Here is a 24,768-nt window from a genome sequence, read left to right as displayed (position 1 = left end):
GTACATAGAGCTTATTGAGTGCTATGTAGTCGGGAAAGGAGAAGGCAGAAGCAGCTAAAAAAGAAATTCTCCCTTCTCCTCTGGGTCCTTTGCTGAGCCTGACAGCTCAGGACTTGACCTGCTCCTGCTTGATTGCAGGAACAGAGGCTTTAATCCTGCCGTACATCTGCTATCGGCAGGGATTAAAGCCCAGGACCAAGTGCTGTGTAATTACTGTGCTTGGTCCTCAAGGGGTTAAAGAGTACATATGGTTTTTTGGGGTGGGATTTGAATGGGCTATGTGATTTTAAGAAACTTTATAATGCATGTAATGACTGGATTTTGCTTCCTTGTTGTTTGAAATTTTTAATGTACACCCCTGCAAACAGCTTCTGCAGATCACTGTTTCTATGCGAAATCTGTGCACATCATAACTGCAAGTGGTGTATGGACTGCAGAGTCTGTGTACGAGAACCTGGCTTATTAGCTGTTTCATGCTGCAGACAAAGTGTTCGATGAAGCAAACCTCTGTCTCCAGAAAGTGGAACATCCAATAAGCCAGCTGTTCCGTACAGAATTCTACTGTCAGTATATCACTTGCCAAGGTGTGGTATACGTCATTCACAAAGACACAGCAACCTGCAGCATCTGACAAATGCTGATTGCAGAGGAATTCATCTAGGATTTTAAACAACTAGGCAAATTTCCGGCCATTATATACATTATAAAGGTTTTTTAAATTGTATAACTCACGCAAACCCCACTTTTTAAAGTCATTAACAGCAATTAATAAGCATTATTTAGATTACTGATTCAATATATGTTGGATGGGTTTTCCTGTAACTTAAAGGGCGATTTCCATCAAAGTAGAGGCATTTTCCTAGGATAAGCCATTACTACGATTAGTGTGGCTCCAGCCAACCGCTAGGACCTACACGACCTTGAGAGCAAAAGGGCAGCAGCGTGGGTTTAGTGTGGCGCAATTTTCAATGTTTTCCCTGATTGTGACACTTCTGGCCACAAGATGTGTAGGGGGCTGCGGTTTTCAGCACAGTAAGTGATCAGTAGTGCTAAACCAGAGCTGTGGCTCCTTTAATATCAGAATTGTGAAGGGTCCCAGTAGTCAGACCCTCAAGCAACTTCTTTATGTTCATTATACGCATTTAAAAAAAAGAAAGATTGAATTACAATATGCTTTTTGTATGTTATGCACTACATGGGAAGCAAATATTGTCCCTGTATATAGAGTTGGAAATTGCACTAACTCCATTTTGCAATACAATTAAGTAAAAAATTTATTACAGTTTCCCAGGCATATACCTTACATATTATATTTCACTCACTTTAATAACACCAGAAAGGACTGGTAGCATTCTTCAAGGTGTGATGGGCTTGGTGGGCAAGAGGCTAAAAAGCAAAATAATACATTAAATATTCAGATAGCAGCAGTAATAATAATATGCAAACCTTTTGGTAATATTAAAGCCAACATACCGTAAGCAAATGGTGCCAGTACAACACTACGCCATGCCCTACTGAAGTTTGGCACCTGTAAATAAAATTCAACATTCAGAATACAGTTTGAACAATTTATTAACATATGATCATAGGAAAGATACCTTTATATGATAATCATAAAAAGCAAAAGATACATACCTCCCAGAGGCAGGGAATGCCAGTAATGGCTACTAACACTTTTCTGAGATAAGACATCTATAAAAGAAATATAAAATACTATTTGTTTTATATAGTTTACTATATTTGTGCTTTGTGTTTGTTTACTATTATTTACTTGAAGATTTCCTTAAGATGGAAATAAGCAGGTCTTCGAATGAAAAAGTCTGCTTTCAAATAAATTTAATGTTGTTTCTTTATATCGGAAGCTCATTTTAATTTTCTTGCTGTATACATGTATTATTGCCTTAATTTATATTCCAAATATGGGATTTGTAGACATGAATATTACAGCATTTATACATTTAGAGACTGTCAAGTACCAGCTTACCATGTTAAATGCAAGCAGCTTTTGCAATAATCCACTCCAGAGTTGTGGGTCATAAACTTCATATTCCATACTAAGTTCTGTTACCAATCTCACCGCCTAAAAAAGTATGAAGTGATTATGTTTCATGTATAAAATTCCATAGCAACATCATAAACTGCCTATAACAATCTAGTCAAACTGAGCAAGATAAGCAACTAATAGTAGTGTGATCCTAAACATTGTCTCAGGCACTAAACCTCAATTTGAATGCTCTATGATAATTAATCTTTGATTAGAACTTTGCAGGAGTGGAGTGCTGTTTTTCTGATATAAAACATCAAATCTGTATAGCAATAAGAGTTAAGGCTGGTTTAGACAACGATTATTGCTTAAAAATCGCACAAAGCAGTCTTCTGAGCGATAATCATTGTGTCTAACTGCACTGACATCGTGCAGTTTTTGTTAAGGAATCGCTGATAGTTCTCTTTCAGCAGGCTGAAAGACAACGATCAGCCTTATCAGGAATTCACAGCGTCTTACAGCTGATGCTATTGTTTCAGCTGTATCCCGCTCTCTGAACACACGCAGGGTATGAAGAACACAGCGCTCCAGCTCTGTTCTGCATATCCCAATCGGAGCGCTCAGCTGTATAACAGCCAGGTGCTTCGAGCAGAGAACAGCTGGAAGCAAAAGACAAGCGGCCCCGCTTTTCTCCTGCATCCACCGCTTGGAGCACTCAGCTGTATAACAGCTGGGCGCTCCGAGCAGAGAACAGCTGGAAGCAGAAGACAAGCGGCCCCGCTTGTCTTCTGTATCCCCCGCTTGGAGCACTCAGCTGTATAACAGCTGGGCGCTCCGAACAGAGAACAGCTAGATGCAGAAGACAAGTGGCCCCTAGCTACTTAAGAGCTTATTAATGTGTAAATGAAGGCTCCCGCTGTATACGGGAGACGGCGTGAGTGCTGTCTTCTGTAAACAGCTGCTGTGTTCTCAGAGCACTCAGCTGGTATACAGCTGAGCGCTCCGAGCGGGTATGCAGAAGACAGCTGGAGCACTGTCTTCTGTATTCAGCTCCTTTCTTCTCCGTGCTTTCAGCTGGTGTCCTGCTGAGAACTGCCAGCGGGATACCAACTGAGAGAATCTCATCAGCACTGCCAGCTGAGATATCAGCCTGCACCACTGATAAAAGTTGTCGCTTATTTCTAGAAAACTAGAAGTGAGCGATTAACGAACACTGCATGAAAAGTGCATGATAGGCAAGTGTTTAGATGCAACGGTTATCGCTCAAAAGAGGGCTTTTAAGCAATAATCGTTGTGTCTAAATGGGCCTTTAAACTACAACAGCTTTATTACAGTGGCTTATTCTGATAATACATCTGGTTTATATTTAGATATTTCTTTCTAGCTTTATATCACCTATTAGTTGGTTTAGTTTACACCCAATTTTAGTGACAACATTTTGCTCACAATATCGCATTTAGGCCACAGCCCTTTCTCAAAGTCATGCCTTTTTTCAGATGCAGCCAAAAAGGTATAAAAAATGCAACATAAATGTGGAGCGAAGCATGCAAGAAAGTTTTTTTGGTACAATTTGTGCCAGAAAGCTGAAACAATTTCAGTAGTAAATCTGCCCCACTTTGCTTCACATTATTTGGAGGTAAGTAAACTTTGCCCTCTATCCTGATGCAATAACTGGGAATAACGTATTAGTAATAGTCTTCCATGCAAAATGTTCACTTTTTGTTGATGTGTAAGAGATATAAAATAAAAGCAATACAAACAAATGACTGCGTGTTCTAAAATGCCCCACAAATTCCATGGATCAACCCTTACAGATCATAATGCAAAACTAATGCTGCCTAATTAGGACTTAAAGGCTGGGTTCACACGGGACGGAAATGCTGCGGAATTTCCGTGTGGACCCTCTGCACGGAAATTCCACATGCATTTTTAAAACTGAGACTAAGCAGCAAAGTGGTCGGTCGAGATTAGCAAAAATCTTGGTCACATGATGCAGACCGTCCACTTTGGACAAGCTGCACGGAAACTGACATGCAACGTAAACATTTTTGGCGCAGTTACAGCTGCAGACTCACTTCTCTCTATGGGGAGAGATTTCTGCAGCGGAATCCAGTCTGAAAATATTGGGGTATTAAAACAGCCTGTCCGCTGCAAATCTTGCGGAATTTCCGCACAGTCCTGCTGCGGACATTCTGCGAGATTTCCCCCCCTGTGACCTCAGCTTTAGACCTGTAACCTTCGCTTTTAGAGTGAAAGCTAACAATGATTAGCACATTGGACTACACCAATACTCCTTCGATATCTTCATTACACTCACCCTGGCTTCATGGCTGTGGTTTTTCCATAAGCCTTTTATCATTCCCTCTTTGGGACTGCTATGGAATGACTCAAGAGTATATGGAATATTCAACATTTCAAATTCTGATAGATAGATGCAACACTTGAGGTAATACCTAGAAAAGATACCAATGTGAAAACTCCATTAACAAAACATCTGTTAAATGACCCTCACTGTATATGACCCTCTTGTCTTATCCTGAGCTTCTAAAATCAATTCTGATCAAATCAAAGTTGATCACCTTTGATTTTATTAGAATTCTGCTTAGATAAGAACACAGGAGGGGCTGCAGACTGAGCAGTCAGAGTCTGACAGCATTGAAGGTTAATGATATTCTGCAGCTTGCCATGTAATGAGCAAGCAAAACAGTGTAACATTTTTAATACACACTTTTTCAAAAAACATCAAGCACCTAGAAGGAAGTGTTGTTTTGCTGCAAACTGAGCATGCAGTTACATCTCTGGCAGATATGCAAATGATTCGAGTTGTGGTGTGATTAGATGAACGGTCTTGCCACCTGATGCCCTAAAAATGGTTCTGCCCTTGGCCTATAAAAAGGCTCTCAGAGGCTTCTTGACGTCTTTTTCCACTTGTATAGAGCTTGTTGACCACTAGACGCCTCTACAACGCAATCAAAGAGATTTCACTCAGTTAACAGAGTTGAAGAGAGGGCGCATTATTGGAACATGATTCAGTGAAGTGACCGCCACCTGGGCCGTTCTGACCAGACTGTTGGGAGGTGGACCAGAGGATGTGGGAGGACACGCACACAAGGCAACCGGACTCAAGATGTTCTTGACAGACCACCAGTAGAGAGGATATCCTGATGATCCGACAAGCAAGAGCAGCTCCAGCTGTTTCTGTAGCGGCTTCAGGCACTGGGGTTGAGCTTCAGGCTGTGTAGCAGCCACAGGTCAGGAGAGTAGTCAGGGAAGAACCAGGAGTCAGCAACAGGCGGTCTCTGTTTGCAGTACAAGGGATGAGACGGGAAATGTAGTCAGATGGAAAGCCAGAGGTCAGCAACGGGAAGTCTCTGTTTGCAGTACAAGGGATGAGGCGGGTCACGTACTCAGATGGGAAGCTAGAAGTTGGTATCAGGAGGTTTTGATGCAATAGTAGAGGAGCAGGCAGAAGTGGATCTTAACTAGGCAATGCTGAGAAGCAGAATAATCACACATTGAGGGAGTAGCAGGGCCAGGCTTTTATAGGGAGCCCTAATTAGTAGCAGGGCAGGGCTGGAACAGATAGGCAGGGACTAGATCAGGAGCAAGAAACCAGAAACAAGGATTCAGCAAGGGAGCTTATCCAGAGAGCTGGATAGCTCAACATGAAGAGGAAAGGAAGTCCCGGGTTCGATTCCTGACAATTTCGTTGTCCACCATCTAGAGACAGGTGGCACCATCGTTACAGGCCTGTCTCTAGATGTTAGAACCATTTCCAGGCGCTTGGCTGAAGAACATTGGGTCTCACAGCGCTCATCAAGTGTACTGCCTTTGACACCCACTGCTGCCTCGGTTTGCAGTGGTGTCATGAACGACGAAACTGGACTGCTAAAGAGTGGAACCAGATTGTCATCAGGTTTAGTTTTGGTGCTGGCAACGGCCGTGTTCGTGTCTGGGGACCTAGGGGTGAGAACGTCAATTCTGGCTTTGCTGTGGAGTGGCACACTGCCCCCTGTTGGTGTGATCGTCTTGGGAACCATAGCATACGACATTTGTTCATACCTAGTGGTTGTACGAGGCACAATGACAGTTCAGATATATGTTCAGGACATCCTGCAGCCACATGTATTGCCTCTCATGTCAGGACTTCCAAACGGCATTTTCCAGCAGGATAACGCTCAGCCACACACAGGAATACCACCACAACATTGCCACACTTCTGTGGCCTGCCGGGTTGCCAGATTTATCGCCAATAGACCATGTTTGTGACCATCTTGGATGTAAACTTCGACAGCCTATGGAATTTGCACAACTTAGAGGCTCAGTTACAGCAAGTGTGGACTGATATGCCACAAGATACTATATGTAGCCTGTATACCTCCATGTCTTCCCGTATCACATCTTGCATCCAGGCTAGAAGTGGACCAACCAGGTACTAGATCCTCCCTTTAAGTGTTCAGTTTTCCGCAATAAATGACCGTTTGCTCTATTACTGACACTTCGTTATATCAATGTTACAATCACCCATAGAAAGTTTAATTTGATTCTGACAACTCCTCCTAGTTGCTTGATTTTTTTTTTGACAATCAGTGCAAAAAGCAAATTGAAAAGTATGTTTTTATCCCATAATACAGTCAATATAATTAAAAACTTGCCCCAATGGTGTCCATAGCATTTAAAAAATTCAAGTCAAAATTCCTTCATGGGATTGAGCTTCCAAATTTTTTACATTTCACATATCAGAAAATCCCAAGAGACTGCAGAGATAATCTCCTACTGTTTTTAACATGGCAGGCATGGCAAAATTTACGAAAACAGACCTCTTCACACCCTAACTATTCTACCTTCTTAACATTACTAAATAATCCCAGTTTCCAAAGCAACGCACCTTGGGGAGAATTCCTACGATGGAGGTCTGGAGGTATACCTAACATAGGCTGCTTATTACAAAAAAAAGCGCAAAAGATGTTAACCCTTCCAGAATTACAAGACAAATACCCAAAGATTCACCTAATTCTCTTTTCATACCTACAAGCCAAAAGTTATATTGAAAAAGTGCTTGCTAACATCCAGCCATGGGAGGGATTACTGCCTGATAACATTTATCTGACCCATTCCCCGGACATGGGGAGGCACACAACAAAAATATACAGTCTGCTCCATACGCTCATAGATCACACTACTTCTCCAATGGCCATTAATAAATGGACCATTGATATTCCGGATTTAACAATATCGCAGTTACTGAAGGCCTTGAAATATAGCTTGCGTGTTCTCCCCTCAAGCTGATACGTAGAGATGACCTTACAGGTTTACCACAGGGCATACATCCCCCCACCTTAGGGAATTTAAGATGGAAATGTTCACAACCGATTAGTGCTTTTGCTGCAGAGAGACTGGGGTGGGTCTCCATCATTGTCTGTGGGATTGCCCTGTAGTTCAGACCTTTTGGATCAGAGTATTTAGATTCACTACCACACATCTAACATCGGCCTGTCCGTTTAACCTGACATGGGCAATTTTAGGACACATTATCCAGGACGAAATCAGATATACATCATGCAATCAAAAACTATTACACATGGTGGCTATGGCCGGGGATAGAACAGTCCTGCAGACGTGGGTTGACACATCACCGCCCCCCTTTCCGACTTTTTATAGAAAAACTATCTGTCCTCATGCGCATGGATGGGGCGGAGGCAACATTAGCAAAAGAAGCACAGCTTCAAAATTTTTTTGAAATATAGGAAAGATTCATTGAGATTTTGCCTTGACGGGTAAAAGAAGCTATTAAGGAGTCCTTTACACTAACTTGCTGGTACTTGGAGAGGGTGATGGTGGGAGACCTGCCAATAAACAGTGCATAGGAGTGTTCTGGGAGGTGGGGCGCGAGACCCGTGCATCATTGTGTGGTAACAGGTCCTGAGACCTCCCGTGTACTGGAATGGAGATAATAGCACGAGGGGAAAAAACCCAAAACACTCAAAATATATCTAAGGATCATTTTGGCGTCAGACAGGTTAATTGTTATTGGTTATTAGAGGCCTGGTTGAAAGCCTCTATTGTTACCCCCTCCTCCCTTCTCTCCTCTCCCCCCAATACATAAATATAAAAACAAACATCTCTTTTACCTTCTTCCCACAACCCCCTTTACCCAATATCCTGATGAAACTTGTATGGGGAGAAGTTTGGAATGTATGTATTTAAGCTGGATTAGATGAGCTATATAGAATAATTCCCAGGGAAAAATTATTACATTTTATTGAACATTTATATTCATAATGTCATCATAACACAACGCATATTATCAGCTTACCCTTTGTAATGTGGAAACGAGTTTAATAAAAATATTTAAATATAAAAAATTCAAGTCTGTTTCACATAAGGCATTTGAATTGAGAAATCACATGTAAAAGAAATCAAGATAACATTCTGTTTCCTTACTTTACTTGGTTAATAGGTTGCTTCACTAGCGATACCACAGTTTCTGTGTCAGCCACGTGGATCAAACATTGAAGAGCTCGACTTCTGTGAGCAAAAGTCAATTTGTTTTCCCCGATAGGCTGTAGAAGAACAAACAGACAAAAAATGCAATATCTCAATATGTCAATTAACAGAACAAAAGCATTACAATTATAGATGAGCGAGTATACTCGCTAAAGGCAATTGCTCGAGCGAGCATTGCCTTTAGCGAGTATTTTCCCCGCTCGAGACTGCAGGTTCGGGTGCTGGCAGCGGGCACAGAGCTGCGGGGGAGAGCGGGGCGGAACGGAGGGGAGATCCCTCTCTCCCCCCCGCTCCCTCCTGCTGACAGCCGCTGCTCACCGCTCCCCCGCGCCGGCACCCGAACCTGCAGTCTCAAGCGGGGGAGATACTCGCTAAAGGCAATGCTCGCTCGAGCAATTGCCTTTAGCGAGTATACTCGCTCATCTCTAATTACAATTCAATGCTAAACAGCTTTTCTTACGAACTCCTTATGTGAATCCAAACATATATACTATTATCTAACTAAAAGACATTAAGAAATATTTACCTATAAACACACATTCCATTATGTAACCTGTGAGTTAATTAATAGAAATATCATTATCTTTTGGATACACATCTAAAGGCTGGTTTACACAAGCCAATGATCGCTCAAAGGACAGTTTGAGTGACAGCTTTGAGCGATCATTTTGCATAAAAATTAATTGGTATTTAAGTAGCTACTCAGCCCGAGGCCATTATCTGCGCTCAGGTCCTTAGTTCTCCATGGGGGAAACAATGCTAGTAGCACTCCCCGTGGAGAACTACTGATAAAAGTGAATGCCGATTTTTAGGTTAGCTTGAATTTAACAATCAGCTAGCAGTGTCGAAAAGCGGACGATGAGCACACCTTTACACGCACGATTATTGCTAAAACGATTGCCAGTTAGCGAATTTTTTAGCGATCATCGGCTGGTGTAAATAAGCCTTAAGGGTGAAACACCCACTGGTGAGCCTGTACTCAGTTTACGTATGAACATATGCTCAATGTGCTCTCTATAAATGGTCTTCTGCTTTAGGGTTGTCTCATGAAAATTAGAACACGTGGGCAGGACAGAGGTAGGGATCTCTCTTTATGGGCCAGAGTCGCTCTTTACAACCAGCTCCCATACCGGTGGTCTAGAAAGGCAGCGATATAATACTACATATTTCTGCTGCAGTAGAAATGCCTGGCAGGTGCCAATTGTTTTGCGAAGACAACTGTAACCAGCAACAGAACCCAGGGAAATCAGCTGATAGCCCCATGTATGCCCCTTGGCGCCAAGGGTTATATGGAACAGGAGTGGAAGCATAACACACTCAATACTCAGCAGAAGACAGCAGTATTAAACAGCTGACATCCACCGATAATGGCTGCAAGTAACGCAGCTCAAAGCGGTTTAACCTCTTAGATGCCACAGTCAGCTGACCATGGCCACCTAAGCAAGTAAACAAGGGGAGCCCCTCTTGCAATCATGGGGTGTTGATGGTTGCCATGGCAGACCAGAGACTAGTGGAAGCCCCAAGGCCTGCCATGGAATCAGGCCTAAAAAGCCTTAGTAAACTGATGTTAAAAATACAATATACTCCAAAACATATAGTATATTGTAGAAGCAATCAAATGATCAAAAGTTAAAGTCTCCTGTGGAGGCTAAAAAAAGTTTAATATTTGAATAGATTTAAAAAAATAAGAAGAATTCACCCCCTACATTTCACATTAAAAAAAAAACTAGAGAATAAAAAAACAAAACATAATTGGCATCACCATATCCATAAAAGTCCAAACTATTAAAATATCACATTACTTATCTAAGACAGTGCATATAGAAAACAAAATAAAAAAAATATTACACATAGCCAAAATTAAAATAGCTTTTGATCATAATACCTCTAAAAAACCCAACAAACTAAATAAATAAAAGCAATCAAAAAGTTGCATTAGAAAATGCTACTCATAGAAACGACAGGTTACCTCGCAAAACAATGCCCTCACACAGCCTCATTTGTACAGGCAATTCTTAGATCCAGCCCCCACAGCTGTCAATGAGTGAAATCAGACTGTCAATAGATTCTGACGTCACGCATTGACTGTGAGTAGTGGGGACCACCGACTTGGCATAATCTGAGCGCCGGGAGCTGGATATAAGAGGAACCTGTACGGGTGAAGAGAGGAAAGTATGAAAATAAGAAAAAGTCAGTGGAGCCAGGGCAACAGATTTATGCAGTGAGCTCCGATAACTTTATAACCAGCATGACGGTTCCATAGTGTTTTTGCCATCTACTAACCTAAACCTGATATTTCCATTGCAGGGTGTGGTGCTACCATGATTCCTAGGCAGCACGCCTGCTGTCTTGGGATCATGTTTGACTCCGGTATTTCTTTCACTCTAATCCAATTCATTTGTATGCTCATGGCACCTGCACCTCAAAACCATCTCCAGAATAAGAACTTTTTTGTTTTACTAGGAAAACGACAAAAATGCCTGCTGTTGCTGCGATCCAATCTTGGCTTTATTACTGCAACTCACTGCTAATTGGTCTTACGCTCTCTAATCAATACTGAATGCAGCAGCCAGGCTCATTTCTTGCCTAATCGCTATACTGATGCCTCCATCCTGTGCTAGTCACTGCACTGGCTGCCCATCCACTAAAAAATACAATTAAAACGTCGTACAAGCGTGAAATTTGGCACAAGCATTCTTTAGGTCCTAAATAGGAGAAGTAAAGGGGTCACTACTCAATTATTCAATGCTAAGTGCAAAAGTAAGTGCATCGCTATGTAATGTAACTTCCCGGTGTTGTACAAGCGTGAAATTTGGCACAACAATCTAACTGATCTCTGTGTGCATATACTGAGGAAAAACTACTTCACCTCTATGTGTATACACGGAGAACAATCTAACTGACCTCTGTGTGCATATACTGAAAAGCTGTAAAGTACATAAGGAAGCGGCCATGGACTGCAGGGATGGAGCATGCCCTTAAGGCTAAGAAAGGGCTGCAACCTCCAGTCTGCGGTTAAATTTTAATAAAAAGGGGTGTTACCTTTAAGGGTAAAAAGTGAGGAGAATGGGAGGTGTGGTACATTCTGCAAAGGGACCTCCGTACATGCAGTCTGGGGAGAATCTAAATGCTCCTCTATGTTTACAGATATTTTATTCCTCAGTTCCTCTGAAGTAACTATGACTTCATGAACATTTTCTGTGCAAACAGGAAAACACCTGCACCAAATTAACAGCTAGTTTTCTATAATTGTTTGATTTTGTCTGTTAATATACTCTTTGATTTGCAATTTTACAGCTGTGAATAAAACTTTACCATTACATAATGCGAATAAGGGTGAATTAACCTGCTTTCGGGTGAATTAACCTGCTTTAGGGCTTCAACCCACTAGCATTTTTTTTTTAAATACAAATGTCAATGGTACTTTCTAATGTTAAAATCGCATTGCACAAAAATCGTAGAAGCACAAACTTGCAATTTTTGTGCGATGCGATTTTATCATTAGAAAGTCCCATTGACATTTGCGTTAAAAAAATGCAGGAATATCGCAGCGTTAAAAAAACGCTAGTGGGTAGGAGCCCTTAGGGTTTTCAGTCTCTGCGTTCCATTTTTGTAGTAGAGAAACAGAATTAAAAAGGAATTAAATGTTCCCATTTCATTCCCCATTGATTTAAGTGGGTTTTCAAAAAAAAAAAAAAGGGAAACAAATGGAGGTCTCAGTTGGTTTCCATTCTACTAGGTATCCCGGTTTTGGGACGGAAAATAGTGCAGTCTGCAGCACAATTTTTCAGACCAAAAAAGGGAAACAATAGAAGTAAACAGTAACCTTTACATTTTTGTGATAGGGAAACAAATGGAAACGTTGACTTCTGCTTCTCTATCCCCAAAATGGAAAAGAGACAAACGGAGCCCTAATGCAGGTGTGAATTCACCCTAAATCATTTAAAGTCCTAAGTAAAGAGAGCAAGCAAAACTACAATACTTACAGATGTAGATGATGTGGCGATTGTGTACAGCATTCTTGAACTAAACTCTACAGGACATTGCTGGAGAAGATAAATAACTCTGCAAGACCGAAGAAATAGAGAATGATAACAGTACAATCTTCTGTTCGCTACAAAACAACAAGGTGTATTAAGCTAGCCATACGTATTAGATTACAGGATGGAGGATGGCTGGATTTCAACACACTTTTCCTCTCTTCCCCACAAGAGATAAGTTATATGCATACATTATATGTATCTTATGGGGAAGTCAGGAGAGAGAGTTGTCAGCTAATCATGCATGCAGCTGACAGCTAACTATTGTGTATGGCTAACTTAAAGAGGTTTATCAAGTGTTAGGAAAAATGGTCTACGGTGTTTGCAGTGTCAAGTCTGTCCATGGGCTGTGTCTAGTATAGCAGTTCAGCTTTATTCACCTGAATGGGAATGAGAGCCTTGGACAAACCCCATTAAAAAAGATCAGACACAATTCCAGTTTATTGCATACCTGCTGAGATCCTCATCTCCCTGAATGTCACCCAATATATCTTTGTCTTTCTGTAAAAAAAACAAAACAAATTCTTCAATTGGCATCCATGAAAACAACAATAAAATAAAATTCATGCTTTAATACCTACAAAGATAAAGGTGATTTCCATGATTTTAACTGTTTTACTGTGGCGTAGGCCCAATGTCCATGCGCGGACTTTTGCTGCGGAATCCGGAGCAGGCATTCCCCCTCCAGATTCTGCAACAATAAGCCCCCATAGCATGCTATGGAAAAAACATCCTTCATGTCCACGAGTGAAAACCCATTGCGGTTTCCGCTTGCAGAGAAGAAATCGCAGCATGGTCCATTTTTGCTGCGGTTCCCGCATAGACAACTTCCAATCAAGTAAATGGAAGCCATCCGCAATGGCCCATGGATTCCGTGAGAGATCAGCAGTTTAAAAAAAAAAAAAAAACAGAAAAAAAAACAAACCTCTACTGCACATACATACATCTACAGTACAGAAAAAGACTTGGACAGGTAAGCAGGCTCCTTGGCCGCGGGCAGGGTCGTATTCCGCTGCGAGCTCCCGCAGGCGGAATCCAACCTGCCCGTGGACATGAGGCCTAAGTCTGGAAAATAACACAGATTGCAATAAGCATGCCTAAGGCCTCATGTCCACGGCTAAAATGTAATTTAAAATCCACAGCGTTTCTCCCGCAGCGTGATCTGCACTCCATAGGGATGCAGTGGACACCCGCAGGTAGTTAAATACCTGCGCATGTCATTTTCCCCTAAGGAGCGGATTGCGTGTGTGGGAAAACACGCGCGACATGCTCCATTTTTAGTGCGGGTCTCCCTCAGGGACGGCTCCCGCAGAATTCTATTGAAGCCTATGGAAGCCGTCCGGATCCACGGCACACCCGCAGCTGAATTTCTGCTCTCCGGCGTGAGAGAGCAGGAGTTTAAAACAAAAAAAAAATGGAGTGCACGCTGCCGGCATTCAGAGCACATCCGCGGGGCCTAAGAAAGAAGATCCGGCCGCGACAGAGGGAAGATCCGCAGCGTCCGGACAGGTAAGTTAATCATCTTTTTAGGCCTCATGTCCGCGGGAAAGGAGGGACCCGCTGCGGGATTCTGCATGAAGAATCCGCGGCGGGCCTGATTTTTCCCGTGGACATGAGGCCTTAAGGCCTCATGTTCACTAGCTAAATGGAATTGCGGATTCCGCAGTGGATTTTGCTCATAGGGAATCATTGGCCATCCGCAGTCCATTAAATTGATTTTTGAACCCGCGGATGGCATTTTAAAAGAATTGCGTTTTTCACGCGCGGGGGAAAAAACGCAGCATGCTCTATTCTGCCGCGGATTCTGCGCGGATCAGCAACATTGCTATCACATGAAAAAAAAACAAAACATTTAACCCTTTCCAATCCATTTATTTTTTCTCACCCATTCTCCCCAGCTCCAAATAAATTGGAGCTGGGAGAATGGGTGAGAAAAAATACATTTTCCCTGCACCCTCCTGATCTGACAGAGTTCAGGAGGGTGCAGGGAGGGACCTGCTTACCTGACCGGCGTCTTCCGCATTCTCCTTCTGCCTCCCGGCTCGGCGATCATGTGACCGCTGGGGTCAGGTGACACCTGGCGGTCACATGATCGCCGGGTCGGGAGACAGAAGGAGAATGCGGAAGACGCCGGTCAGGTAAGCAGGTCCTTGCACGGTGCAGGCTCCCGGCTCGGCGTTCATGTGACCGCCGGGGGTCAGGTAACACCGGCGGTCACATGATCGCCGGCCGGAATCTATGCATTGCATAGTGCTAATTGAGCGCTATGTAATGTATAAAGAAGTGGGCAGAAAGGGTTAAAAACCCTTTCTGCCTTCTCCTCGGGGGTCCTCGATGACGACCAGTAAAGGAGTGCATCTGCACCCGATGTGCCTGACGATCGGGTGCAGATCCACTCCTGCACTGCAGTGTCGGGCCTGCCCCGACATCGGAGCTGTGGAGGAAAATGATGATGTCGGGGCAGGCCCGACATTGGACTGGAAAGGGTTAAAGCAAATCCGCGTGAAATCTTGCAGATTCTGCGCGGATTGTATTTTTCGAGTGGACATGAGGCCTAAGATATCCGCACCTATTGATAGCAATGTGATAGCAGTGTGGCCGATCAGCACGGAATCCGCACTAAAATGGAGCATGCTGCGGGGTTTTTTTTTTCCGCGCGTGAAAAATGCAAATCAATTAAAATGCCATTTGCAGGTGCAAAATTCCATTTAATTGACTGCAGATGGCCAATGATATTCCTATGGACAAAATTTCACCCGCGGGATCCGCATGCAGCATCTGCAATTCAATTTTGCTAGTGGACATGAGGCCTAAGGCCTCATGTCCACTGGGTAAATGGAATTGCGGATTCTGCCCATAGGGAATCATTGCCATCCGCGGGTCCATTAAATTGATTTTTGCATCCGCGGATGGCATTTTAAAAGAATTGCGTTTTTCATGCGCGGGAGAAAAAAAACGTGGCATGCTCCATTTGCCGCGGAATCCGCAACATTGCTATCACACTGATAGCAATGTGTGCGGATATCTGCATGTAAAAAAAGACAAGAATTAGGTCCTACCTGTTAATTCCTTTTCTTGAAGTCAGCCTGACAGCATACACCTGGAGGTTGTCCGCTGGACACCTGTTGGGACAGGAAGCAGAAAATACAAAAGGTAACCCCCACCACCGGCTCACCACTGTGTACCAAATAACTACAGTGACCCGGCTTTGCTTAACCAATCATTTGTAATACAGAAACCATAATACAATACGTTACTTCACGTAAAAATAACTCGGGGAGGGAAAAGCCCCTATGCTGTCAGGATGACTTCAAGAAAAGGAATTAACAGGTAGGACCTAATTCCTGTCTTCCCCTCGTCATCCTGACAGCATAAACCTGGAGAAGTGCCAACAACCAAGGGCTTTAGAGAGGGACCACTGCCTGTAGCACCTTCCGCCCAAAGGCCATATCACGGCTGGCCCCCAGGTCCAGGCGATAGTGTTTAGTGAAGGTATGAGTGCTCGACCATGTGGCGGCTCTGCAGATCTGGTCGGTTGTCGCCTGGGCTCTCTCTGCCCAGGAACAGGCGACCGCCCTAGTGTAATGGGCTCTAACGTCACCCGGGAGTGGGATCCCCTGGGATCTGTATGCCTCTTCTACGGCCCTCCTGACCCAACGTGCTAAGGAGTCCTTAGTAGCGGCCCCTCCTCTGCGTGGACCCTGAAATTGAATAAAGAGATTGTTAGACTTCCTGAAGGGATGTGTGACCTCCAAATACTTCAGGACTGCCCGTCTAACATCTAGATTATGGAACCTCTGCTCCGTGGTGTTACGGGGTTCCTGGCAGAAGGAGGGAAGTACTATTCGCTGTTCTCTGTGGAAGTCTGTGAGAACTTTCGGTTGGAAAAAGGGGTCAGGCCTGAACTCTATTTTATCTGGGAAGGTGGTCATGTACGGGGTCCTAATAGAGAGGGATTCGATCTCCCCGATCCGTCTGGCGGATGTGATGGCAACTAGAAAGGCAACCTTATAGGAGAGGATCTTCACTGATAGATCTTCCAGGGGCTCAAAGGGGTGTGCGCAGAGGGCCTGCAAAACAAGGTTCAGGTCCCATGGGGGCATGGTTTCCCTTATAAAGGGGTGGAGTCTAACTGCCCCTTTCAGAAACTTTTTAACCAGCCTATGGTCGCCTAAGGGAAAGTCAAAGAAGGCCCCAAGGGCGGCCACCTGGACCTTAAGGGTACCAGGTCTTAGCCCCATGTCCAAACCATCCTGTAGGAACTCCAATATCTTGTTAATGTCAGGCTGTTGGAGGTCATGTATACTATTGCCCCAACCACCTAGAGAAGGTATCCCACACCCTCGAGTATATATTTCTGGTGGATTTTTTGAGGCTCTCACATAAAGTAGTGGTCACCCTCCCTGATAGGCCCTGGCTCAGGTATTTTACCCGCTCAGCTTCCAGGCCGCCAGTCTGAACTGTCGGACCTTTGGGCATATCAGGGGACTCTGCTGCAGGAGGTCGTCTCTCTGTGGCAGATGTAGAGGATCCTGTGTCGAGAGAGCGGCAACCAGGGTCTCTTGGGCCACCAGGATAACGGAGCCTGGGGACCCCTGAATTTTCCTTAGGACCAGAGGAATCAGGGGGATGGGTGGGAAGGCGTATGCAAGGTCCCAATCCCAAGCCTGGGATAGTGCGTCTATTCCCAGGGAGTCCCCGTCTGCTCCCCTGGAGAAAAAACGGGGACACTTGGTGTTCTCCCAGGAGGCGAACAAGTCCACCTTTGGTGTCCCCCATCTTTCTATAATTAACTGGAATGCGTGTGGATGTAGAGTCCACTCCCCGGGGTCTATCTTCCTGCGGCTGAGATGGTCCGCCGTGGAGTTCTCTGGGCCCCTTACGTGGTACGCTGTGATGGAAGGTGTCCGCTGCTCTATCCACCCGAGAACTTTCGCTGCAAGGTCTTGGAGTCGAGGGTTCCGCGTGGATCCCTGGTGGCGAATGAGGGACACAGTTGTTATGTTATCCGAAAAGATCCTAATGTGTCTACCCCTGATCTTTGTCTCGAAGCCCCGAATGGCCTTCCAGACAGCGCATAGTTCTTAGTAGTTGGAGGATTGAGTAGCTTCCTCACGGTTCCAGCCCCCTTGGACGTAATGACGGCCTAAGTGGGCCCCCCAGCCAGTTGCACTTGTGTCAGTAAAGATGGATACTGGGGATGCGGGGTACCAAACCGTGGCTCTGGCAATGTTAGAGACAGACATCCACCACTCCAAGGAGGACTTTATCTTGTGGCTAAGGACGACGCTCCGATCCAGGGAGGCGGGGGATTTATCCCAGTTGTTTAGGATAAAGTCTTGGAGAGTTCTACAATGTAACTGGGCCCAAGGGACTACCCCGATGCAAGATGTCATGAGGCCGAGGACCCTCATGCCTCTCCTAGGGAGACTTTGGTGGTTAGCGAAAGTGCCCGACACTCGTCCTGGATCGCTTTTTCCCTTTCCAGGGGAAGGGATGAGCACTGGCGGTGTGAGTCCAGAATCACTCCCAGAAATTTTTTCTTTTGCTCGGGCAGAAGACTGGATTTTACGGAGTTGATGATCCAGCCCAACGACTCGAACAGACGAAGTGTGAAGTTGACCTGGAACCGGAGTTCTGAAGCCGATCCTGCTACGATCAGGAAATCGTCGAGGTATGGGACAATCAACACCTTGTCAGTCCTTAGTGCCGCCACCATCTCTAACACCAGTTTGGAGAACACCCGGGGTGCGGAGGAAATCCCGAACGGCAGACATGTAAATTGAAAGTGAGAAACAGACCCATCTATCACCAGGGCGAATCGCAGAAATTGCTGGGTATCTGTGTGTATAGGGACATGGTAGTAGGCGTCCTTTAAGTCCACGGTGGCCATGACACTATCTGGAGCAATTAAGGGGATTGCTGACCGCACCGATTCCATTTTATATCTTTGATAGGAGATAGATTTATTCAGGAATTTCAGATTAATTATGGTCCTATAGGACCCGTTAGGTTTTTTGACGAGGAACAAGGGGGAGTAGCACCCCTTGAACAGTTCTTCTGCGGGAACCCGAGTGATGGCCCCTAGGGACAACAGCTCCTGCACCCCCAACTGGAGGGCCTGAGCAGACGAAGGTGACTGGCAGGGGGTGACCACGAACCTCCGGGGAGGAGGGGAGGAAAATTCAATTTTATAACCTTCCGAGACTAGGCGTAAGGCCCAGGGATTGGAGGTCACTTCACTCCATTTAAGGGCGAACCCTCTCAGCCTACCTCCTACTTGCAGGATCCCGGAAGGCGGATTCTCACCCTTTCCGCCTTTGGGATAGGACCAGCGTCCGGTTTTTCCTTTCCCTTTGTATGTTCTAGAGGGAACAAAGGGAGGAGGGTAGGAGGAGGGAGGCCGCTTGAAGGCTTTCTCCGACGGTAGTCCCTGGCTCTTATCCGATGCCTTCTCTAGGAGTGTATCCAAGGAAGGCCCAAAGATTCTGTGTCCTTGGAAGTGCAGGGAACAGAGTCTGTTCTTGGAAGCGTTATCCCCTGTCCAGGCTTTAACCCAGACAGCCCTCCTGGCTGTGTTTGAGAGGGCTGCTGAGCGGGCCCCGAACCTCACCGACTCCATAGAGGCATCTGCCAGAAAGCCGGTTGCTGGAGGAGGGGAAGGCGGTTGGAGATGTCTTCCCTAGAGCCCCTCTGAGAAATCAGCGTCTGGAGTTGGTCCAACCAGACCGTCATAGATCTCGCCACAGATGTGGCCGTGATGTTGGCTTTAACGGTCAGGGCCGCAGTCTCCCAGGCCTTTTTCATTGCGGAATCCACTCTGGTATCTAGTGGATCCCGCAGTTGGGAAATGTCCTCAAAGGGGAGGGCTGCTTTCTTTGAGACCCTGGCGACCGCCAGATCTATCTTAGGGACGGTTTCCAGGAACTCGATATCTTCTGGTGTGAACACCATCCGATCCTTAAATTCCTTGGACAGGAAGAATTTCTGATCTGTCTGCTTCCACTCTGTCAGGATCAGCTGTTTTAAGATGTCATTAACTGGAAATGACGGTTTTGGCTGTAGTAGGAGCCCCCGGAACAGGCTATCCTGAAAGGATGGCTGCTGCGGCACCTCTTCCTCCACCTGCATGGTGCGCCGGACCGCGGTTAACAGCTGACCCAGGTCCGCCGATGAAAAGAAATACTTCATTGCATCCTCCATGGGCGGCATGGATTCTGAGGGAGAATCTTCTAGGAGTCCCCCCTCAGAGTCCGACTCTTCTATTCGTGACCGCCTTACCCTTTTCGTGGGGGGCGGTAGAGAAAGAGATGAGAGAGGCTTCAATCTCCTCGCGGATCATGGATCGGATGTCTGACATGCCCGAGGAGCCCTCTTCATGAACCACTTTCTCCGTACAGTCCGCACATAGTGGCTTGGTGTGGCCCTCTTCTAGCCGCCGCAAGCAAACCGGACATTTGCGCACTCGCTTTTTGGCCTCTCTAACCTTTTGAGCCTCTCTGTCCTAAGAGACGGAGACCGCAAAAAAGGACTTGCAGCACCTGACTTGTTTTCTAAATCCCCCCCCTCCCCCGGTACAGACCCCAAAGGTGGTCTACTCACCAGCAGGCTGCTTTCAGCGTCCTCTCTGGCTGACATCTTCAGTAAGGTGCAGACAGGAGAGATGCAGGGGAATCCAGCCTTTTAAATTTTCAAATTTGGCGCCGACACGCCCCCTTTAAGCGAGGCCCCGCCCGCCACGCTGACGTCACGCCGCCGCGCCGTACTTGAGGGATACACTGCATACACCGGGACGCCGCCGACTAGGACACACGTGGAGACGCTGCCGTGCGCCCGCCGACCGGACCCGCACCCAAGCGCCTCTATCCACGCTGGCATACCTGTCTAGATGTGGATCCCCGCAGGTACCGGGGCTGCTTCCTACCAGCACGACTACACCACTGGGCAGTGTACTGGGGGGGGATTTTCCCACAGGGGGAACAGTACTGGGTAGATCCTGCGGGTGAGGGTCCCCACGTAGGGTCTCACCCGCGCAAACCCTGCCAGCCCGAACAGAGAGTCGTCCCCCCACGGGCGGACAGGCTGCATGGGAGTCTTCTTTCTTCATTTTACCTCCAGCATACACCTGGAGGCTCCACTTGGACTGTCCTGTAGGGACAGGAAGACACTAGTGAGCCGGTGGTGGGGGTTACCTTTTGTATTTTCCGCTTCCTGCCCCAACAGGTGTCCAGCGGACAACCTCCAGGTGTATGCTGTCATGATGACGAGGGGAAAAAAGCCATTTAAAGCAAATCCGCCGTGGAAATCCACAGCAGATTCTGCGTGGATTGTATTTTTTAAGTGGACATGAGGCCTTAAGGCCTCATGTCCACTAGCTAAATGGAATTGCGGATTCCACAGCGGATTTTACCCATAGGGAATCATTGGCCATCCGTGGGTCCATTAAATTGATTTTTGCACCCGCGGATGGCATTTTAAAAGAATTGCGTTTTTCACGCGCGGGAGAAAAAACGCGGCATGCTCCATTCTGCCGCGGATTCCGCGCGGATCGGCAACATTGCTATCACATTGATAGCAATGTGTGCAGATATCTGCATGCAAAAAAAAATACCATTTAAAGCAAATCCGCGGCAGATTCTGTGCGGGTTGTATTTTTCAAGTGGACATGAGGCCTAATAGTTCTGTGCATTTCCTGTGCAACCACTCACAGGTCCTCCTACTTATTAATGGAGCACACTAAAATTAAATCCCTTGCAGCTTGCCGAAATTACATTCTGTCCATGCTGACATCAGGTGATGCTGGCACATTATTGCATACAGATGCTAAATAAATATTTCCTCCTTTTCTATTTTACCCATTGTAAAAAAGTTAAAACTCCCAGAAAACCACATTAAACCATTCTGATCAGAAATAGTAAAGATGCAAATGAAGGGCACCCCTCTCAGCAATGGAGGAACGCAAAATTACCCATTGCATATATGGACTTGTTATGTAATCCCACTATATGAGGCACTTGTCAGGCCCCACATGGAATACTGTGTACAGTTTTGGACACCAGTGATCAGGAAAGATGTTGCAGTGCTTGAGGGGGTTCAAAGAAGGGCAACTACATTAATAAATAGAATGAGAGGACTAGAATACCCAGAAAGGCTATCAAAATTAGGATTATTCACTCTGGAAAAAAGACAGCTAAGGGGCGATCAAATAACTATGCATTAATAGATGAGGGGACAATACAAGGATCTCTCCCATGATCTGTTTATACCCAGGACTGTGATGGTAACAAGAGGGCATCTGCTACGTCTAGAAGAAAGCAGGTTTCATCACCAACACAGAAGGGGGTTCTTTACTGTAAGAGCAGTGAGACTGTGGAACTTTCTGCCTGAGGACGTGGTGATGGCAAAATCCATTGAGGAGTTTAAGAGGGGACTAGACGTCTTTCTTGAGCATAAGGAGATTACAGAATATAGACATTAGGTGACCAGCGGGGGGGTTGTTCCGGGTCTTACATTCCGGTAGGAAACATCAAAGGTTGATCCAGGAATTATTCAGATTGCCATTATATAGTCGGGAAAGAATTTTCCCCCAAATGGGCTAATTGGCTTCAGCCCCTTGGGGTTTTTGGCTTCCTCTGGATTAACTAGGGGGTTGAAACAGGCTGCACTAGATGGACATTGTCTTCATTCAGCCTAGCTTACTACGTTACTTTTAGGGTGAGTTTACAATTTGCGGATTTGGTGCAAATTTTCTGCAGTGGATAACCCGAGTCCAACACTGCTTCAAAACCTGCAGAATTTGATGTGCATTTGCAGCAGACTCCACCCCTTCAATTGAAAGGATGGAATCTGCTGTGAATTAGAGCCAAAACCCGCACAAAAAAGGTGAAGATTTCATTTTGAATCTGCACCAAAATCCACCACACGTGAATGCACCCCTATAATTGAAATGCAGGGAAACTTCTGCTGCTGCTTTTCAGTTTCTATTGCAATTATAGTGCATACCTTAAAGAGACTGTGACCATCTTCTTGCACCCCTGTCTAAGAAAAGTAGAAAGTAGAGCCTGCCAGACTAATATGTCTGTTATGTGTATCAGTTTCTCCTAAACTACTGCACAGATACATACAGCAGACATATCAATGTAATCGGCTTGACAGGCACTACCCTATGGTGATATTAGTGAAGACTGCTAAAAGATGGAGAAAAATTCCCTTTAAGAAATGTTGTTTGAATAGTATTGATCAATAAAATTAAAATAGTTAATGGATGACTTGTTGTTAGGTCATTGAACATGTGTGAGGTATTATATTTGCACAAGTGGGGTCAAGGACCTTTAATACTCACAGCTGCATGTGGTAGTGTATTCGGGCACAGCCATTTATCCAGGAGCAGGTCACGAATTTTGTTCATGCTCAAGTTGTTGACTTCAGCTATCTGCTTTGCTACTGCGTGGATATCTGTTATAGAAAACAAAAAACAAAAAGAAAGGATTGGCAAAGTTTCAGTCTACATATTTTTGACCCAGAGGGCTGAGGTGTAACAATCAATAATTATAAAATGTATTTATGGATCACAACATTTTGCCATTTAGTTTCAAATATATTGCATGAAGTTGAGCAATAATACAGGTAATTCGCTTGAACAGCTTTTCATTGGTAGATATGCAATGATACAGATCGTGACGTACAAAACTTAGAAATCATACAGAATAATAACCAAAATGGTAATAGTAGATTGTAATGTCTAGATTAAATAGAGCTATTGTAGAAGCCCACATATGCTACTTTAACAACAGTCAATAGTTCTGTCTAAGCAAAATATATATGCCATTTAGTGCACACTACTGTAAAAGGAGTACATGTTACATTGCAAGAAGTATTTGAGAAACTAAATAAGAAACGTGACAATACAAAGAAAGTATTTCATTTGTACAAACCTGGATAATCTCTGCCAGTTGGGATTCTTATTCTGTCCTCCACAGTTTTATGCTCATAAAGTGAAACAATAAGGTTTGCTGGTTTACCGATCTGTTTCAAAAAATCTGGCGTGTTTAATTTGTGAGTAATTAGTACATTTTCTGTGGCCGATCGTTGGTACTGTACGCTTAGCTTCTTTATCAGTACTTCAGCTCTTTCATAGGAGTCTTCCTTTAAAACATAATTAATAATAAAGCAACAACACATGTGTATCATTATGGATATATATGTTACATAAATTTTTTTTTGTGATTTTCTTTTAAGCTTCGGTCACAGTCTGTTTAAAAAGCAAAATCCTAAAATCTTGCTTTTTGCACACTGAGCACAGAGCCTAATAATAGGCAGATACATCCTGTTCTGTAGAGAAGACAGGATTATGCTGTTAAATCTAGCTGACGAAAGATGGCCGCACCAGTCATTTACAAACAAAAGAATAACAATTAGAAAGGAAAAACATTAGAAAAATTAAAAATATTAAAAAAATATTTTATCAACAAAAACAAAATTGGTGATAGAGTTCCTTTCAATCTGCTTTGAAAAAACGGAAACTGGAATCTGTTTGGTCCATTTTTGTAAGAGCTTATATGCAGAAAAAAAAAAAAAAAAGGGTCCTGGTGTGCTTACTTCTGATGTTGGGTTCACATGCGGCGGAATTGCCGTGGAATTTACACATGCATTTTTAAACCTGAGAATAGGCAGAAAAGTGGGCTAGGTTTGAAAGAAATCTCTTTTACACGCTGCTGACAGTCTGCTGCAGAAAAGCCGCATGGAAACTGACATGAGGCATGGAATTCAAATCTGTGACGTGTCAATTGTATCGACGTCTCCGCAGCAGAATACAGGCTGAAAAGCCACTTCCAACCCACACCAAATGACACGGATTTTGAAACAGAGTTTCCGTGCGGTCCTGCTGCGGACATTCAGCGAGATTTCCGGTGAGTGGGAACCCAGCCTCAGGGTGTCTACAAAGTGTGGAGACCTCAATATACAATAAAAACTGTTTGGCAGACTGGAATCCAATTTTGTACACAAGCTGCAGGGATTACTGTCTATGGCTAATTTCAAATGAGTGAACGCGCTATCTGGCTGTGAAACTTGGCCCGATATCATGCTCAGCAACATGTGAAGCACCCACAAATGCAAGGCGATTTTGTGTCAAACACACTTCCCATCACTTCAGAGTTGCAATTATGTGGCATAAGTTTGGCAAATGTTTCCCATTGTTTTCAATGGGTAACGGCGCATTGCACTCGTATGCACCTT

The 24,768-nt window shown here is 44.6% G+C and overlaps 1 protein-coding gene across 1 annotated transcript in view; it reads right to left on the bottom strand.

Annotated features, from left to right (window-relative positions):
- The window catches only part of KNTC1 (kinetochore associated 1), a 148,612-nt gene that overhangs the window by 9,969 nt on the left and 113,875 nt on the right, over positions 1–24,768 (bottom strand). Inside the window, exons 50-59 of the mRNA XM_066603314.1 lie at positions 23,466–23,676; positions 22,874–22,986; positions 12,983–13,032; positions 12,478–12,556; positions 8,429–8,547; positions 4,302–4,437; positions 1,985–2,080; positions 1,636–1,692; positions 1,474–1,528; positions 1,323–1,386 (exon numbers count right to left, since the gene is read on the bottom strand). Of these exons, the coding sequence (XP_066459411.1) occupies positions 1,323–1,386; positions 1,474–1,528; positions 1,636–1,692; positions 1,985–2,080; positions 4,302–4,437; positions 8,429–8,547; positions 12,478–12,556; positions 12,983–13,032; positions 22,874–22,986; positions 23,466–23,676 (980 nt within the window). The remainder of the gene's footprint in view (positions 1–1,322; positions 1,387–1,473; positions 1,529–1,635; positions 1,693–1,984; positions 2,081–4,301; positions 4,438–8,428; positions 8,548–12,477; positions 12,557–12,982; positions 13,033–22,873; positions 22,987–23,465; positions 23,677–24,768) is intronic.

This window comes from Eleutherodactylus coqui, chromosome 5 (genome assembly GCF_035609145.1).
Source record: "Eleutherodactylus coqui strain aEleCoq1 chromosome 5, aEleCoq1.hap1, whole genome shotgun sequence".
NCBI classification, from domain to species: Eukaryota; Metazoa; Chordata; class Amphibia; order Anura; family Eleutherodactylidae; genus Eleutherodactylus; species Eleutherodactylus coqui.
This window is presented reverse-complemented; position numbering and strand designations above follow the sequence as displayed.